This window comes from Rousettus aegyptiacus, unplaced genomic scaffold (assembly GCF_014176215.1).
Source record: "Rousettus aegyptiacus isolate mRouAeg1 unplaced genomic scaffold, mRouAeg1.p scaffold_m13_p_2, whole genome shotgun sequence".
In the NCBI taxonomy this organism is placed as follows: Eukaryota; Metazoa; Chordata; class Mammalia; order Chiroptera; family Pteropodidae; genus Rousettus; species Rousettus aegyptiacus.
Window position 1 is genome coordinate 147,053,295 of NW_023416295.1, and position 20,160 is coordinate 147,073,454.

Below are 20,160 nucleotides of genomic sequence, written 5' to 3' on the forward strand. Positions count from 1 at the left end.
AACACAGCCATTGGTTAAAATTAAATTACATAAACTTAAAAAGAAATAAATTCTATTAAAAAGGTAATGCTCGGAATTCATCACAGCCTAGTTATTTATCTCATTGTACTATTACCCATTCTCCTGAGATTATTTATGGCTATTGTACGCCCATGGTTTAAATACTCTATAATGATGTGCTACTGCTCTTTCCTTCTCTAGTTTAATGATATTTCATTGGTAGGTTGAAATTGGCCATGGTGGAGTATTTATAGAGCAAAAGTAGTGAACACTACACATCATGTCTTGATTGCATATTGATTGTCTAGAATTAAGAAAGTGGCGGAGAAATGTTAGTAATGAAGGTTAAACTTAAAAGTTGTGCCTGTAGTCATTACATTGTGACTGACACAAAAACATGAGGAAATATTTTTCCAGTATCAAAAACATCCATCTCAACAAAGAAGTTACTCATGTCATTGATGAACCTGTGAAGTTCTGACATACATCTCTGTATTTCACTTTCTTTTGCTCATTCACAAAGTAATCAACCAACACTTATATCAGAACTACATTCAGTCATCAATCGAAACGACAAGTTGGTAATTAATACAAGGTTTTCTCAAAAATCAGCAAAAACATTATGTGATAATTAATTGACTATATAGAATTTATAATAAGGAGTATTATATTTTTTAATAGATTTTATTTTTTAGAGTAGTTCTAGGTTCACAGCAAAACTGAGCAGACAGTACAGAGTCGTGGACCATCTGCCCCATACTTGTACAACCTCCTCCATTATCAACATCCTGCCCCACGGTGATACATTGTTATAACAGATGAACCTACACTGACACATCATTATCACCAAAGATTCATTATTTACATTAGAGTTTACTCCTAGTGTTGTACAGTTTATACATTTTGATAAGTATATAATAACATGTATCCACTGTTATAGTATGGTACAGAATATTTCATTTTCCTAAAAATCCTCTGCGCTCTATTCATTTCTCTTTCTCCTCAACTCATAGTAACTGCTGATCTTTTTATAGTTTCCACAGTTTTACATTTTCTAGAATTCATAAAGTTGGAATTATACAGTCTATGACCTTTACAAATTGGCTTCTTTCACTTAGTCATATGCATTTAAGTTTTCTCCATGTCTTTTCATGGCTTGATAGCTCATTTCTTTTTAGCCCTGAATAATATTCCGTTGTCTGGATATAGCAGTTTATTTATCCATTCACCTACTAAAAGACATTTTGGTTGCTTCCAAGTTTTAATAATAATGAATAAAGCTGATATAAACATCTGTGTGCAGATTTTTGTGTGTACATTTTTTATTTGGAAATGGTATGCTATAATGGTATCCTTTATATCAGTAAGATTTATATTAAACTTTCATGTAAATATAAATTTATACTTTGGTTTTTCAGTTTACCAGCATATCACTACTTAAAGCCATGGTAAACACTTCGGCATTTATTCTGCGTGCGTGGGAAGCTACTAAAATATTTTGAGCAGGTGAATGGCTAGTATTTTTAAAGGCTCACTCTGTTCATTTTGAGTAAGACCTTAGCAAATTAGAAGCAGTTAGAGAACCAAATAAAACTTTATTGCCAATAAAATCTTGTTCGGAGGATGTGGTTTAGCATGAGAACAAAAATGGCACACGAACCCCCTAGCCTCCAGCCTAGGCCTTGGAAACTGAGGAAGAGTTAGTTCACAGAGTAGATGATTATGCAGAATGGAGAGAGGAGAAAAGAAGCACTCAGGTTTTTTTCTTTCTTACCTCTCTCTCTTTTTTTCTCTAAATCTAGAATACAAGTATTTTACAGTATTGAAATAACCAAATTATAGGAATTTTTTTTTTTTGCTTAATTCCTTCTTTCTTTTCGTTCTTATTAGAATTTTCCTTTTTTAGGTGATTTTGCACCCAGAGTTCCTATCCTCCACCAGCCCCTTGTTACCTATGGATTATGAAGAGTTTGTTCGAGGTTGTCATCTTGGAGTATTCCCGTCATACTATGAACCATGGGGTTATACTCCAGGTATGGGACATGTATGGATTGCGGAATGTTTAGAATTTTATTGCTATTTTATTTTACACATGTGTGCATGATGTTCAAAGTTGACATGTAATTTACTATGGAATAGAGAAACACAAAACCAAAGCACAAATGACTGAGGGTATGTGGGAAGTCATTTATGTTGGTCGAAGACAATATTGTATAACTTAACTGCAGACTTTTCGCCAAAACATCATTTTACAGGGCAAAGTTAAACTTAACCCAAAATGATAGAGGAGATATAGCTAGTGTTTTAACATATAGGTCAGCAAAGCTGTTATAAAAGATAAGTAGACAGAAGAAGAAATTTGATAAATACTCCATAGCGAATGAGTCATTCTGTTTTAAATTAACTGGAGGAAGAGGTCACTCCTTACCTAACCTATAATTACAGAAATGATGAAACTTCTGGTGATATAAGTTTGGTGTTAGCATATGAGATAACTAATTTTATTTAAAGAATAATCATTTCATGTGGTACTAACTCTAAATCACGCCGGTAAGTATTTGTTAAAGTCTGTGTTTTGTGTTTTGAGAAAATCCAATGAATATAAGCATTTATTTCATTAAATTCACTGAGCGAACATATAGTGAGTATAAATGGGTACCTGACATTTTACTAAATGCATGTTAATAAGAGTATTTAACAAAAAATAAGGATCTGTTATGTTCCACAGAATTGTAGGCAAAATTTTGTAATACACATACATTTTTCTAGGGAGAAGTTCTAAAGTTTTATCAGATTCTCAAATGAGTCAATAATCCCAACTTATCTTCCTCTCTTCCAATGGCCCTACTCCGCCCCCGCCCCCCCCCCCCCCCCAAAAAAAAAAGGAAACCACTTGCCGAGCAGGACAAAAGACCACTGTTTAAATTGTATTACTTCATGGGTAATGTGGAAATTGTTTTTTTTTTCTCACCCAACTGCACTAGTCAACCAAAAGTTATTTCATAATCAAATAGAAATTCCTTGCTAAAAATGCAGATATCCGCGAGAGTGGTAATGTTTCTTAAGACATATCTGATAGTTTCTGGAAAACAGGTTTTGACTAAAAGGTGAGAGAGATTTGAAAGAGACCATGAGGTTCACTGAGCACCTGAGAATGTGGAAGGGATTTGTGCCAAGAGGGATTTCTATGATAGGAGCTGGTCATTACCAAAACATTGGCCTACTCCATAAACTTGCCAAATACTTAGAAACATAAGCTTAGAATGGAGCACAAAACCAGCGGGAATGACAGTATAGAGTAGCAGTTTCCAGCAAGAGCTCTGGAGCTGGGAGCCCAGCTTCAAAAACAGCCCCCTCCCTGCCCCTCCCCCCGTCCCCTGACTTTGTGAAGTTGGACAACCTATTTCGCTTTTCCACACCTCAGGGAGATAATGATAGCCTTACTTTACAGGGTTGTTGAGCAGATTAAAGGAGTAAACATGTGAAGAGCTTAGTACTGTGCCTGGCACAAAGTAAACATTGCTGTTACTAGATAGGGAGAGGCTTTCTTCTCTGCGTGCATAACAGGATATAGAAGCGAACCTTTGTCTGTCCCCTGGCAGCTGAATGCACTGTGATGGGCATCCCCAGTGTGACAACAAACCTCTCCGGCTTTGGCTGTTTCATGCAGGAGCACGTGGCTGATCCTACTGCTTATGGTGAGATTTTTTCATCATTATTCCAACCCAGGGAGAAGTGACCTTTAACCAAATAAAGCACAGGGTCTTTAGACCTAACTTTAAAGCTCTCCTGATTAAACTAATGTTTATACTTATCTAACAAAAAATAAATTTAATCACATGGTCTTGAGGAAAGATAAGAATGCTGTTAATATTAAATATATTGCCCAAAAGACAAACTGCATAAGAAGTGCTAAACTTGGATAAACCTTCTCTTTACCATTTCCCCCCTGAAATGGTTTGGCCTTCTAATACCTAGAAGTGATATTACAATAACCATGGCCTTAAGAGTATGTATATTGGTCAACATAATTATTTTAAAAGTTTGTGCCAAGTTAGAAAATTCACTTACATTATTTAAGAATGCAGGAGAATCTGCATCTCTCTCTGTCTGTGTTGCCTAGCAGCAAGAAAAGTTTGGGTTGGATTCTCTGCCTACACATTGTTAATTCCCTTGTCTTTTGCAATTGCACTGTCACTGTTCTCTTTCATCAGGTTAGAGCTGTGGTTCTCAGCCATGGCCACACGCTGGGAACACTGGGGAGCTTAAAAAAGGCCGACACCCAGGTCTTATCCCAGAGATTCTGGTTAGTGAGCAGCCCCTGGATGAGGGCATCACTGATCCAGGGTATCCATATACTGCCAGATTTTTTTTTAAAGCAAGATCTATTTTGTTAGAAGAAATACAGCTTTGGAACAGAAAAGACAAATCAGAGGCAATAGAGAAGTTAGGAAGTAAATACTGCATGCAGTCTAGCTTAGAACCTGAGGACTAAGAGAAAAAATGCCCTAAGTTTAGCCTTACTCTTTACTTGTGCTTTGGTTTTTGTGTCCCTCAGGTATTTACATTGTTGACAGGCGGTTCCGTTCTCCTGATGATTCTTGCAATCAGCTGACTCAGTTTCTCTATGGATTTTGCAAACAGTCACGCCGCCAAAGAATTATCCAGAGAAACCGAACTGAGAGGCTCTCAGATCTTCTGGACTGGAGATACTTAGGCAGAGTAAGCAAGTTTGTGGTCAACACAGTGGATCACTTTAGAAATCGCACTGGAGTACAAAAGTATTGATTCTAGTCATAATCTGTAGAGTCAACTCGGTATCATAATTGTTAAAATCTCAGTGATGTTGTAACCTACTTTTTTTACTTAATATGAATTTGCAAAGTCCTAAGCCCAATTCTTTACATTTAGTCTGAGCCCATAACAGCAAGTTCATACGGATCTAGCACTAATATTACTAGCTATTATATTTTCATTTCTTAAACTTAATGCTTAACAGGTATACAGAAATATTTCATGAGGATGAGGAAAACATCAAGAGAAAAGTCCCTACTTTGTTTCATTCTAAGAAATAACGTGATCTTATTCTTCCATTACAGAGAGTAGTAGGAATAATATTGCTTTTCAAAATGACAAGTGCAGAAGAAAATATCTTCTTTCATGCAGTAGGTTTATAAATACCCAGATGTTCATATATCTTAGCACTGGATGATTTAATAAAAACGAAGCTGACTTTGCCTTCACATAATGTATCTACTTAGATACTGGTAAACTCCCCCAGACAAATGATAGATGTTGTCATTTGCTGTCTTTCTATACACACTAGTCTTAGTACTTAGTAATTTTTATGAAAAAAAAAAAAACTACTGTTTTCAGTCACCTTAGCACTCAATTCAGAGTTCAGTAAGGCCAGTATGGCTTTTCCCTCCAATTTTTGTATTTCTTTACCTAGTCATTGAAAAATAATAAAATTATAAACTGTCTTTTTTCCCAGATTCTCAAACTTAGGATAAATAAAATCTTCCACTTTTTAAAAAATATATTTCATAACTAGGAGAATAACATTTTATATAACTTGGTTATCAAAGCATATGAATCTTTTTTTTTAACCTGCACATTGCTCTTCTGTCATAGTATTACCAGCATGCCAGGCATTTGACATTAAGCAGAGCCTTTCCGGATAAATTTTATATGGAACCTACATCACCACCATCGGTAAATATTTCATATATTGTTTTTTGTTTGTTTGTTTCGAAAGCTAAATGTATTTGTGATAAGTTTCAACAATACTTTTTAATTTGAAAGTAGCTAAGTACACAAACTATCATACGTTTTCATAGCGTCACATCAAAGCAAAGAATAGAGGAAATGACAAATCAAGCCAACTCAAAGCCCTTGATTCAGAGTTAGCCTCATGTATAATAAGATGAGCATACCATCAGCTAATTCATGTCATGGAGAAGCATCTCCATATTTGAACTCTCTCTGCCTTAGTGCTCAAAACCACTCCATTAGACATCCATTTTTTTGAGAGTTGCTCAAAAATAAAGTGGCCTGGTCTAACAGGAAGTTATTTGGTATCTAAGGAAGTGTTTAAATATAGGATGACAACTTGCCAGGACTAATATAGAGTGAATCCAAGCACCACAGGAGGAATTGAACAAAATGAGCATTTATGTTCCATTCAGCAGTGCCCACCAAGGAGCTTCCTAAAGTACAACTAGACATTATATTCGTGAGACTAGGATAGGTCACTTGTCATCAGAATCACTTAAAAGGATTAAGACAGGAAAAGCAGTTTGAAGCAGAGCAGCATTAGGCATCTCTCTTTAATGGCATCGTCCTTACAGCAGTGTAGTAGTGGTCCAAGAGCTAAACCTCTTTGCCCTCTTATTGTCACGTGACAGTGTAGGTACCAGAAGGTAAAACCCATACCATTGGGTATGAGATAGCTTCTGTGACTCAGAGGAGCCAGTAGTTCATGTAAATCTCCACAGACATCTTCCACAGTCACTCAGAAATATGCTGAATTGCAACAGTCAGCAAATTCAGGGATTCCCAAAAACTATAGATCCTCATTTAGTATTTTTACATTCTCCAAGTTCAGATATAATTTCCCAATCAGGGGTCACTTTTAGCATAAATAATTTTGCCTAATAATACAACTTATATTCCATCTATATCCAATGTAAAATTTGCTCATTGAGAAGATGAAAGGGTTTTGTAAATCATTCAAATCTATAAATTCCACTCCTATATTCATAATTCTGAGTTCATTGCTTAGTTTATTTAGAGGCAGACACTCCGTTTGAAGATAATTCAGCTGTATTCATCCAATTAGCTACTTATTCAACTGTTAAGTATTGAGCATGTACTCTGAGCCAGGACTCAGCTCTTTTTCTGTGTGGCTTTCAGGGAGAGTATCTGAACCTTGAAATGACTATACAAGTATTACATAATAATTATGTATAAATATAGTTGAAATACAGAGTGGTAAATACTGTAATAATTTTATACATTTGTCTCCCCATTTCAAGCATGTGGCCTCCTAGAGGGCAGGGATCATGTTTTTCATCTGTTTCCTCAGTGCCATTATCATGCCTGACCTATAGTTGGTGCTTAGTATGTGTTTATCAATTATGTTATAGCAATGAATTTTAGGTAAAAGGGCAATTTGATTAAAACCTAGTGGTATCTGCTCATAAAAGTAGCTGGTGGAATTTCAGGGTCAGCTAAGTGGTCTGGCTTCCAGGATTCTTTTTAGTAGTGACTGTCTGTCTATGGTATGCCTAGGCAGCCAATGTCCTGCCATTTCATTGAGCAAATCTAAAAGATGACATGGAGACTATCAGCAGTGTAACATAGTAGTTAAAATGAAAGGTTCTGGAGTGATCACTACCTCAGTACAAATCTTTGCCCTACCACTTATGTACTGTATGACCTTGGGCAAATCATTTGGCCTCTCTAACCCTCAATTTTCTTCTGTAAATGGGAAAAGCAAATTTATTGGAGTGTCGTTACAAAGATTAAATAAGATAACATATAGATAGTTATCTGGCATATATCAATGCTTAATAAAAAATAAAGCTATTTATTTAATGAATCTCTCTTGAGCTTGTTGGTACCAGAGTCAAAATAAATCAAAATTAATAGCCCCTGAACAGACCACAGAAAAATATCCAATTATGTTTTTTATTAAATGCACATGTAAAGTGTTCACATCATTGGAAAATCAAGAAGTCGTCATAATAATGTTGTGTCTTATATTTGTCTTTGGCAGACAGAAGGATTTAAATATCCCAGGCCCTCCTCAGTACCACCTTCTCCTTCAGGGTCTCAGGCCTCCAGTCCTCAGAGCAGTGATGTGGAAGATGAAGATGAGGATGAGAGATATGATGAAGAAGAGGAGGCAGAAAGGGATCGGTTAAATATCAAGTCACCATTTCCTTTGGGTCATGTTCCTGATGGCAAGAAAAAGCTGCATGGTGAATACAAGAACTGAATTTGGCATTGTTGGGCAGCACTAATTTAGTGAGAACAGAGTAAGAATGATTGTTTAAGGAAATGAAAATGCCATAAATTCTACTTTCTTCTTTTAAGTGTCACAGTGGGATTTCTTCTCTGCCTAAACAGTGGAGATTAAATTGAGTAGCAATTTTATAAATTATAATAAAATCCAAGTTATTTTCCTCAACTCCTTTTCCCCCAGTAAACTTAGGCAGGAGGAAGAGAGTTAATTACAGGAGGAAGGCAGAATGTATTTTTAACATGGTTAATTTAAGCAATAAAAATTTCCATTAACTTGTCTATTTTCAAATTATCATCACCATAATCCTTTGCTTAGTATTTATACAGCTTCTATACCTACCAAACAAGTCTCCTGTTCTCACCCCAAAGAATCTTTTTCTTAGCTGTGAATGTGTACTACATGCATCTTTTAAATAACTTGGTCTTTATTTTCATTTTCCACATGAGTCAGAACGTGAATTTATATCCAGCTTTGCAGGTGATCAAAATCCATAAGAAAATAGCTAACCTAAATCTAGATCTCGATACATATTAGTGCATATTTACAAGATCATTTCTCTTCTCAAATGAATGCCAGGAAGATGTTAGCTTCAGGACTGTACCATCTGACTATAATAACTTTTTTGTTTAAAAGGAAAGCGTTTTTGAAAAATTGGTCAGTCTTCCACAGATGATAAGTTGTTAAATCCAAAATGAATATATCAATATTTAAATATTTAACCTTCATTAATAACGCCTTCTTTAAAAATCTTTTATTCATTTAAATAAGACATCTGTAAAGTACCTGCTATGTAATAATGACTTTTGAAGGACATTTAAAATTATCTTTTAAAAAAGATAACAGAGAAAATTTAGAGTCTACTTTATAGTAAGGACAGTGTCTCTAACACGTTCATGATGTGCTTAAAGACATTGTTGAATGATTGTAATTCAGCATTTTCACGTTTTAAATGTAATTAAATCTAATTTGCAAAAAAAAAAAGAAAAAGAAAAATCACACTCTTGGATTGCCTTTTTTTTTTTTTTTTTTTTTTTTTTTACAACTGAGTATCATTACATTTAGATCACAGTTAACACCTTGGTTGGCACATCAGTTAGCCTAGGTCAGTAGAGGCTCTAGAAAAGTTTTGGTCTTTTCATTGATGGATTATTGATGGCAACAAAGGAAGAGTACAATAACCGTGTGTCAAATGGTTCAAGACCAGCGAAAACTGTAATCCAGCTCTCCCATTGCCCCATTGTTAGGAAAAAGTAGAAGAATGGCGGATACAAGCAACAGTTCAGGCCAGAATGGAAAATGGTTGCAAGCTCACCTGATTCAGGAAGAAGGGAAATAAATTTTGTAAAGCCCAACCCTTGAAAAGTACCCTATGGATGCCAATTAACTTAGTGTCTCCAGGGTAGTTTGGAAAGCTTTACACTGAAGATCAAAAAAATATATAAGGTGGATTTGTATTATAATACACTCTTTTCCTGATGTGCCAGAAAGATATCATGATAAAAAGGGGTTTCACTGTTATAATCATGAAAATGTATCCCTGGTACTGTGACACACTGTATTCAAATGATACCCTTGATTGGTAATTGATGGGGTCACTGTTTTTGAAAGCACGAGCTAAACAATAAAATACCTTCATAATATAAAACTTTAAAATTCAAGTGTTCTTTTTTTAAAAAAAAAGTAAAATCATAGTTTTCTGATAGAAATGACTACAAATGACAGTATGCATAGAAATTAACTAACTTGCAAACACCTGGTTTTGAGTAGCATGTGAAGGGGGCAGAGTTTCTACCCTGCACTCAATCCTCTATTCAGATAGCTGCTGTACTTGACTCCATCCCCTCGCCTCAGTTATTTATTTGTCCCTTCCCCAAGATTTGACAAAGCCCAGTGAGGAGTGACAAATAGGATTATTAGATGACTATGTCTAGCACAGTGTATATAATGCACTATATACATATATAGCACAGTGTATATAATGTATATAGTGCATTATATACACTGTGCTAGACATATAATATGCACTATATAATATTAGTAACAATAATAACACACTATATACATCATATACACTGTTCTAGACAGAGTCATCTAACAATCCTATTTGTATCCAGTTGTATTTACTGGGAAACATAAAGGTACAAAAAATGATGCTTTTAAAAACATAAGCATAAGTTGGAGGACAGGAACTACAGAAAATAGTTTGTGTGTGCTTGACCAGCTGACAGCAAGACTTTTTTTTACTCATTGTACCATACTTCCTTCTATGGTAAGAGTTAGAGTTAATAAAACTACTTTTACATATACAGATGAGAATATAAAATACTACAAGTGCTACACTAATAGTTTTCCAGGGCATAAGAGGGACTGGTCAGGTGTATTTTGGAGAGGTTCGAAGAGGCTTCATAAGATGAGCTCAACTTTCTATGAATTAACGTGAAAGATACAATTGCCCACTCCACATGGTGTTGTAAGGATCAAATCAAATTAGAAATGAACTCTGCCTGGAAGAACTTAGAGTCCAGAAGGAGGAGACTAACAGGTTACATTGCCAATTCCCCTTTCTCCTTAAGCTGAAGTAAAATAATGTAACTCAAGGTTGATGAGATATAAACTTTTATTTCTCATGACCAGATAAAGCAGAAATATGAATTGGAGGCTAACTCTAACATCAGGGACTCTTCAATTTCTCTTCTCTCTCATGATCTCCATGGTGCTGTGGGAAGAGAGGAGGCTCCCCCTGGAGAAATCCAAGGAAATAAAGAGTAACTGAGAACCCACACTGGAGGTAATATATATATATAACTAATGTCACTGATAGCCACAGGGGAAGTAGGATACAGAAGCCAAGAGGGGAAGAGCAACTGGAACTGTGCTAAAAGTGGCGGCAAGTCCAGCCTGGAGGCGGGGGTATTCTAGTACATGGATATGCACTGGAGGAAGACAGTTCCCAATTTTAAAATGCAAGCCATAAAAATGAAAAATTTTGATCACTTGTTCATTTCAGTTTTGAAACAGGTAAAAATAAAGAGAATTGCAAAGACACCCTGAGTTAGAAAGTTATGGCAAATGGGATTGGGGCCTTTATGTAATAACTGTCAATAAGCACATCTGTACAGCAGAAGAAAATTCAAGGAATTCAAGTACTTATATTACTTGGAGCTGATTATTATTTTCACAGCTATTGGTCATTTAGACAGCTTTTAAAAACTCTGTTTTATTGTGAAATACTTGAGATTGTTCTAGTTTTCTGTAGAAAGAATGACTTCATAAGATAGATTTTAAAAGTGTTCTGGGAATAGACACCATATTTAAATAGCCAACATGTACAAGTCTATGTCAGATGAGTAAATAATTCTCAATAAACTGGGTATCTGCATTGCCTAGAAAATCCACTTTAAAATCAAGTCATAATTAACAACAGATGTCTTTTATAATGCCACACAGATTTTTTTAATGGTAGAATATTTTTTGGCAGAAATCAATGTTACATTTACTTGGACAGAGTTTCATTATCCAATTATGAAACAAGATACAGACAAATTTTACAAGCAGGGTCTTGATTACTTAATACAGTAAAACTGTGATTCCAAGTTAGAGACATTCGTATAACAGTATTCTTTAGTTATTGAATAATGGCTATATGCTGATGACAATAAGAATTCACAATACGTTCTACTTATGACATTCATCAATAACAACTTTTGATAATTATTAATTAACATGATGGTCATATTGTAATTACAAAAACATTATTATGCCTGTTGTAGGATATGTGTGGGTTTCAGATAGCATTGAACCCAAATTGACTTTTAAAAACAGAAAATTAGGTATATTACTATGCACTTACATTATCAGGGTGCTTTTATGTATCATTTTCACATCAAATAAAGCCTAGAGTTCTTGCCAATTAGAATAAGCACTCTTTGAGTCTGTTTAGCCATGGAAAATGGGTTACCTCTAAAAAATGTTTGTTCTTTTTGCCCAGTGTAGGAGCAGAATGTGTCTCCATCTGTTTATTTCCTAGTAACTTTTAGATCCATGTTTCTAAGCTATATTCAGGGAGCTCCCCAAAGAGCAAAAGGCAAAGCTCCCAGCTATGGAACCTGCCACTGGCTCCAGCCTCACCAATGGTGCCCCCTCTCAGCAACAGCATGGAAGTGTTTTAATCACAGGCCTTCTTCCCAGTCACCCTTTCTCGCCTTCTTTCATTGTAACTTACCTCTCCTGGATGAACTGCTGAGAGCATCACACTCTGCTCTTTCCTAATGTGCCATGTGCCCCCCCCCCCTTTGGAGGTGAGAAAAGGGAGGGGGAAAACAGAGAGGGAGATTCACTGCTGTGTGAGACAATGCAAGTGGGCAACACAATGAAAACACCAACCACTAAGAATTATTAGAACAAGATGGGTATTTGTTGTAAGAATATTTTGAAGAGTCCTCAGACTTATACTTTTAAGTGCTCTAAAAAAAATTCAAGAGGAAGACACAGGGTGATCTAAATGGGAGCTAAAACAATAATAATAATAAAAAAAGGCAATGATGTTCTCAGCTAAGAACTCTGGATTACTTTTGGTTCCGGAAAAATAAAACTAGCCGTGCATGTTCCTAAGATTACTAATGAAGTGAAAAAGGTCCACAGGTTTTATTCACATGGTTTATATCTTCAATAAGAACAGAACTGTAATTGAATGGAAATTGATATATTTTCACCAGTTTATCAGACTGTCTTTCAGGAATCTGGTTTGATCAGTTTTCTTCTCCAGCTATAAGAAAAAAATTATATAAAATAAACACACTTTCTGTGCTTTAAAAGAAGAAAAGATAAGATGAAGAGAACCTCAGGAAATAAACATTTAGTCTCCTAAATTATGCTAACTCATGCATTCTGCTACTGAAACCCCCCCAAAATTGAGTTTGGATTGATTTGGTTTTAATATGTTTCCCCTCAGCTTGAGACATATCAGGGAACTCGCATTTCACTTATGATTCTCCATAATGAATGAAAACATAACATGGTATGTTTGGTAGAAACTGAAAAGGCCACACATCATGCTCTAAGTATACCTCATGTCTAATACATCCACCATTAGAGCCATTGGTTTGCACCAAGGTTCTTTGTCTGTATTTCCTGTTAAAAAGCCATCTTACTTGGGAAACAAGACTTAGAAATGCATTTGTACACAGTCTCTTATTAGATGAGCTAGAGGTCTGGGGAGGAAATGAGACAGAAAGAAGGGATCCTTTTCTGTGGGACAAGATTGCAAAATTTTAGAGAATGAGGCTTCATTTCTGGGGGCAGGACAGCTAAGGAGTCAGATGATAACAGATTCCTGAGACTCCAAAAATGGGAAGAAAAGCTCTCCCTTCCCATTCTATCTCACGGTCCTTTCTGGCTCTGTACATCTTCCCAGCAATCAAATCTAAAACTTCACTGTGGACCCATCTTTGCTAGCACTCTCCTACTGACTTCGACAATCATAAGTGTGCCAAATATTGAATTCAGAAAGGATCATCTTGGATGCAGCATCCTCTACCCTTAATCTATTTTTCATATTTTTATTGCAAATGTTCTGCTTTCTCTTTACTCTGCAGTTTACTTTCTTGTCCCCAATTCCCTATAAACAAGGTTTCAGAAGGGGCACGGGAACAACATATCATATCCCTGGAAGGGGGTTAAGTGGCTGTCTTGTGAATCACTTTCAAAGAACCCTTCTAGCCAACACCATCTTCCTCTCCCCTTGACATCTGTATTCTTACTAATCGTTCCATTATATTTCATGCTTATAATCACTCCTTTCTTGAAACTTTCCATCCTTGACTTCTGAATTTGTTATTAATCTGGTTTTTCTCTTACATTTCTGATTGCTGCTTTTAATGTCCCTTACTGATATGATATTCCCTCTTTTCCCTTGAACTCTGGGAATTCTCCAAGGCCAATCCTTTATTATCTATCTGCCCTTCTCCCACTACATCTGAGGCCTAGGAAGGATTTCCATTTTCATGGTTTCAGCCTTGATTAACTGAATTTCCAGTTGTTCCCAAACCTAACTGATTATCTGAATAATTTGGGAGAACTTCTTAAGGATAGATGCTGAGGCTTCACTCATGTAGTACAAAAGTAGAATCTCTGAGTCCAAGGCCAAGAAATCTGCATTTTTCAGTAAGTGCTCCAGTTAACTCTGACGGAACCAGTTCATAGATGGTCAGTAGATAACCACTGAAGTGTACATCTTCATTCACTGGGCTGTCTCTGTCATTGCAAACTGAACCTTAATTATATCCATAGAAATTTTCATTCCTTATCAGTATCACATTTTAAACTCTCACGCACAACTTTAAAAAATGTGCTGGACTCTAGATTCTCTTTTATACTGTTAGCGAATAGTGACCCTGTGTATGTTCTTCCTTCCAGGATACTTCAGAGTGGAGCCTCTCCATCCATTCCCACTGACTGACTGTACTCCATCACTTCACTATGCTCCTTCAAGTTCCTTACTGATTCCCATCTCTAGCCTTTCTTCTTCAACACCATCCATTTGAGAAATGGCATGGCATAACTGAAAGAGCTATAGAGCCACACAGACCTGAGTTAAAATCCCAATCTCCCTTCTTACTGTATGACCTTAGGAAAGTGAACAATATCTCTTGAAGGTTCAGTTTTCTGAGCTGTAAAGATTAGCTCTAATCTGGAAAGGTTATATCTGACACACAGGAGATGTTCCCATATAGCTATTGTTATTGCTCTTGTTGTCACCCTATGTGTCATAATCAGATTCATCTTCCTTCACTAGGCATCTCTCTGCTGAAAATCCAAAAGGTGTCTTATTGATTCTCAGATAAACAGCAAGTTATCTTCTGTTCTTCATCTCAGTCCTAGTATGCACCTGCTACATGATAGTGGGCAAGTTACTTTATCTCCACATCTATTTCCTCATCCATAAAGTATGTATAACAACAGTGTTTACCTCCCTGGGTTACTGTGAGGATTAAATGTATTAATCCGTATCAAGAGCTTAGAATAGTGCCTGACCCAGTGCATTCCAGTAAGCTGTCAATTATTATTAGCTAGAAGTGGTAGAAATGGTAGTAATAGTCGTCATAGCTCTATCCTAACCACTAGTCTTACATTCTGGTCTTCCACTGACTGATCACCTTGTCTTTTCACTATAAAGGCCATTCTCCTTGTTTTTGCTTAATCTGTGTTCTCCTCTGCTGCTTCAGGGCCTGGCACCTAGCATGCATAAATGTACATTTACCTAACTAAGTATTATAATTCCCTCTCCTTGCCCAAGTCAGCATCAGCCTTGCTCTAAGTTCATAAGACCCCTTTATCCCACTCTCTTGGATTTGCCTCTTATAGGTATTTTTCCACAACAAAGCCATAGCTGAAAGCCAGAAAGTGCCTTCTGCTTTCTTCCCCTCCCCCACAAGGCCTGCCCAATATTAGGCACAGAGCACTGGGCCAGCAGCTTGTGCTTTGATCACCAGACCTCTCAATGTACTTTTTATCCATTTTATACATTTATACATTTTAATACTTAAATTATGTAACAAATATGGCATCATTGTAATTTTTGAGAGGAAAAAGTCTAGGTCTATTTATTATGCTTTGATGACTTCTATTGTTTATAGTAATAAAACTTATATTCCTTGTCCATTTGGCTCTTAGCAACCCTGCACATAGATATCATTATTGTTCTGTTTTACCATCTGATACTAAGGCTCAGGGTCATCCAGCTAGTAAAGCCGCTGAGCCAGAATTTGAACTCAATCCTATTATATATTCCAAAGCCCTGGCCCATCAGTTAGCAAGATGCCTTAATTCAACCAGTAGTTTTAGCGCTACATGGACAGAGTATCTCCTCTTGAAGACAATATTCCATTACACATAATACTGGTTTAGAAAAATCTGTCTAGTGTAGTGAAATTACACAGGCTTAAAATCAGAACTGGCTCATATGAAACTGCAGTGTTTGTAAGTAAAAAAAAATAGGTGATTTTCAGCAATTTCATTAGGCTCAAACTTTAATAGTGAGCAATTGGATTTACAATTATTTAAAACTCTTTTGGCTTCAATTTTTTTCAACTACAAAATAATGAAGTTGGACTCTGTGTTTTTTTAGTTCTAGAGTTCTAAGAGAAATAAAAGTTACAATAGGCTATGGATTGTGGAATTCATATGAATTCCCCAGGCTCGCCAGGAAATGGTTTTATGTTTTTAGGACTCACTCTAATGAGAAATATACTGGTCTTTAAATAATAAATATTCTGTGAATTTCTGGGGTGGAGAAACCTGTTAATTCTTTTAAAATCTGAATCATAAATAATAAAGGCAACTTTGTTGTCCTCAAGACAGAATCCCAAAAGTAATCAAAGTTTCTCTGTCCTACAGTTGAAAGACATCACTGTACTTGTACCTTCTTGTGGTTTCTGCAAGGCAGCCAACAGCAGAGCTGCTACCTCTGGAAGGGTCAGTAGTCGGGGATTTGGGCTTCGTCTTTCTGGTGAAACAAAGATGGATGCAGATTCTATTAGTGTTTAAATATTCATATCGATACATCCTACTTTAGTATTCTATAATACCTGAAAAACCTCCATGAAATAGATTTTTGATACCACAGCGAAGGGCCCCTACAGAGAAAACCAATTTTTATAAATTGAAACATTTCACACTTCCTATGGATATAAACTACAACTGGTTGTGTGTTAGCGGGTATGGAAGAGAATTTAAACTGTATACTACACAGAATTTCATGACAGCAAAGAAGATTAAGATAAAGAGCTTACAAGAAATTTCCCCCTTTTGAGTTTAATATGGGATGTTTGGGCAGAAAGTTTTAAATGTGATCCTGCTTGGAGGCTGTATTAATCCCCTCTCTCATTCCTTCCAAAGCAGTTTGAGATAATAATCTACATTCTTAGCCACGTGTAAGGCAATTATTTGACTGAAGGAATATCTGCTAAATATACAAAATTATTTCCAATCTAAGTTGACAAAAGACAAAATATCCTGAGTCAACATGAACCATAATTTTAAAATTGGGAACAACCAAAGTGGGAAAATATACCTTGCACTTATAAAGTAAAAAAGTTTAATTACACAGCCTGCTTGAAGAAGGTAAACAAAAGTTTAAGTACTTACAGTGCCATGGAAAAGTTTATCATGAAAAATAACAGTCCGTGGTCCCATTCTTTATGGCATCCAATTATTAACTATTTCTGGTTTTGAATCTTTCGATAGCTCTTTCTAGTAATGCAATAGGGGCATACGTTTGAAGTTTCTAGGTAAATCGCCATTTTATTAATAATAACAGTGTTTAAGTTGAAACTGTGAAGGTCCTGCCACAATCCAGGAGGTACATTTTGGGGGCAGTTGCATAGTTCTTCTTACCCCTTCTTATCCCCGGGAGTCGAACCCCAAGCCCCGGAGAACTCCCCGGGTATCTCTGAACACCGTGTGGCCGAAGGGTCATCTGAGCTGCTGCGACCGAGTCAAACCCCAGCTTCTGCCGCCCCTGCCACCACTAGAGAGGGGCGTCGCGAGCCCTAGCTTCCGGCCCGCTGCCTACAGGGGCTCGCCCGGGCTGGCTGTCCGGTGGCGCCTGCGCCGCGTCCTGCCCGGTGGGCGACGACTTCGCCCGGCGCCTTGGCCCTGCCGCTCGGTCCGCTCTAAGTAGCCAGACTGGCCCCGTCACCCCATCGGTTACTCACCCGGCGGCGGCCGGTCGGAGAGGTCCTTTCTCCTACTCTGGTCGGAGATGAAGCGGCGCCCCTCTGCAAAAGGGGACACGGGGCTCAGCGCCTGCCTGACCAGGGACAATCGGGGTTAAACGGCAGCCGCTCCGCGCAGCCTCCGGGCAGAGAAGGGGGCACACAGCGGTAGCGGCGGCCGGAGGCGCCCGGTCAGCATCAGCGCTGAGCTGCAGGGTTTTGAGCTCTCAACCCGCAAACTCGGGCTGAGCCAGGCACTTATGAAGAGACCAGGAGGAGGGTCCCCCACGCCCCTGCCCAATGCCGTGAGTGAACTTTTGGGGCTTTGGAGCCGCAGTCTGGTTCACCAGCCAGCGCGATGTTTCCCAAACAACCCTAGAGTCGTCCTTTGTGCAAGAGCCAGCAACCATCCAATTTAGGATGCAGGATTTCTAATCAGACAATTAGAGAGCCTTCCCTTTCTATCCTCCCCACCTCCAGCCCCCCACCTGCCTTACTGTCCCTTTTTCTCGATTAACTGAGACCAGGATGACCTTGACCTCGATTATTTAAAGGAGCAAACTTGGTATTAATCTCTCCCCACAGCTCTCCATCTACCTTATGAATTCATGCCCTCGCCCCCAAGGGTCTTCCTTTATTGCTGTAAGGAAAGCAAAGTATTTGGAACGTACGTGCACCCTTCAGGTAGAGCATAGCTTGAGTCGTCCAGTTTCTTTTTTCAAAGAGTCTCTACAACCCAGGGAGAAGAGAAACACAGTTAATAAGACATTGCGGACCAGTCCACCACGATGAGACAGAGAGAGAGAGAGAGAGAGAGAGAGAGAGAGAGAGAGAGAGAGAGAGAGAGAGAGAGAGAGAGAGAGAGAGAGAGAGAGAGATAAAGTAAGGGAAAAGAAAAAAGAACACTCAGGAGCCTCACTTTTTGCGTCTGATTACCTGTGGTGCACTGCTTGAATTTCCCATGAAAGAAAACACGAGGGAAAGAGCCAAGGTTGTTGCCGCCAGACTTCTGAGTCCCTACAAGAAAAGGTCAAAGAAAGTCCTTTCTGTGCCTATAGGACCTTCTGCTTTCTTCCTTGATGCCTAGACAAATCCCTTACTTTTCTCCTTTTTCTTTTAATACTCACTATGGGGTAGGTGGGGGTAGGTGGGGGTCGAAGGAAGGTTTCTCAGTCTACATTTTAGTTAATCCACAAAAGTTCTCTTTTTTAAAAAAAATTAGAAATATATTATTTTTATTACTTAACCAGAATGAGGAATTGTGTGAAAAACTGTGTGAATATTTTCTTAGTAAAATAAAATGATTCTTATATTTTAAGGCATACTGTTTAAATATGCTTTAGCCTCTAAAATACTTATTAAACATTAAATAGGTAAAAGCTATAAAGTTTATTAGTTTAAAAGTCTTAAGTAAATAAAACCTTTACTTGCCTTCATGTTCTGCTCCTTTCCAGAAATGGCAATAACTACAACTTTCTGTGACTTTTCCAATCATGTTCTGACGATGGGGCATTTAAATTCTTAGCGTCAAGACCCCTCCCGATCTTCAGTAGAGTGAGTCCACAGGGACTTCTTGTCAGTCTTCAAGATTGAGATGTGATGACTCCTCCAGGAAGATTCATTTGCAGGAAGTAGAGAAATGATTGATGATGGGTGGACATCATTTATTTAGATACTGACCACATCAGTAAGGAGATATGAAAATATCAGGATTATCGTCTTTGCTTTTCCCACTAGCTTATCAAAGCATCATCATCATCATCATCATCAAAGAAAATAACTCCTGGCAGAATCAAAAGTAAATGAATAAAGTAAGACGACTTATTTTGGGTAACTATCAAGCTATCGATGATCACTAAAGATGAATCATTTGAGTGGAAATGAAAAGGTTAGGGAATCTCAATGGAATTTGTTATCAGTTATTCACTTTGTTATCTTTTCAATTATTTAACAAATATTTATTGAATATCTACTATGCATTAGACATTCCTCTTTTTAGTTCAAGGAACACACACATGCATTAAAATATATGGTCTCTGCTTTGATCAAACTTATCCTCTAGTCAGGGGAGAAACATTCTAAGCTAGTAAACAGGTACATAAGGCAATTACAGACATTTTATATGCTTTATAAAGCAAGATAATGCAATAAGGTAAGTGGTGGGCTGCTTTATGGAAGGTAAAACTCAAGGGCGAGGTGAGTCTGGAAGAATAAAGTGGAGTCAGACATGGGATAAATTGGACTGAGAATCGTTATTCCAGGCAGAAGAAGGTAAAACAAAATCTTGGAATGGAGAAGAGTTTGGCTTTTTTGAGGATGAAGAAAGAAACCAATGGAGTTAAAGTTGTGTGGATATTGGGCCAGATCTTTGAAATGAGGCTGGAGAAGAAGAAATGGGCCAATTCATATGGGAACATG

The 20,160-nt window shown here is 37.3% G+C and overlaps 2 protein-coding genes across 2 annotated transcripts in view; one reads left to right on the forward strand and one right to left on the reverse strand.

The window, feature by feature from the left end:
- GYS2 (glycogen synthase 2) overlaps positions 1–9,022 on the forward strand; it is a 40,226-nt gene extending 31,204 nt beyond the window's left edge. Inside the window, exons 12-16 of the mRNA XM_016140489.2 lie at positions 1,907–2,033; positions 3,603–3,698; positions 4,559–4,722; positions 5,635–5,715; positions 7,781–9,022. Of these exons, the coding sequence (XP_015995975.1) occupies positions 1,907–2,033; positions 3,603–3,698; positions 4,559–4,722; positions 5,635–5,715; positions 7,781–8,002 (690 nt within the window). The 3' untranslated portion in view covers positions 8,003–9,022. The remainder of the gene's footprint in view (positions 1–1,906; positions 2,034–3,602; positions 3,699–4,558; positions 4,723–5,634; positions 5,716–7,780) is intronic.
- Positions 9,023–11,245: 2,223 nt separating this feature from the next.
- SPX (spexin hormone) lies at positions 11,246–19,941 on the reverse strand. The gene is made up of 6 exons (XM_016140486.2): positions 19,174–19,941; positions 18,679–18,759; positions 18,414–18,471; positions 17,743–17,805; positions 16,449–16,532; positions 11,246–12,794 (listed from the first exon to the last, which is right to left on the reverse strand). The coding sequence occupies exons 1-6, from the start codon at positions 19,177–19,179 to the stop codon at positions 12,778–12,780; spliced, it is 309 nt and encodes a 102-aa protein (XP_015995972.1). The 5' UTR covers positions 19,180–19,941; the 3' UTR covers positions 11,246–12,777.
- Between the last annotated feature and the right edge of the window lie 219 nt (positions 19,942–20,160).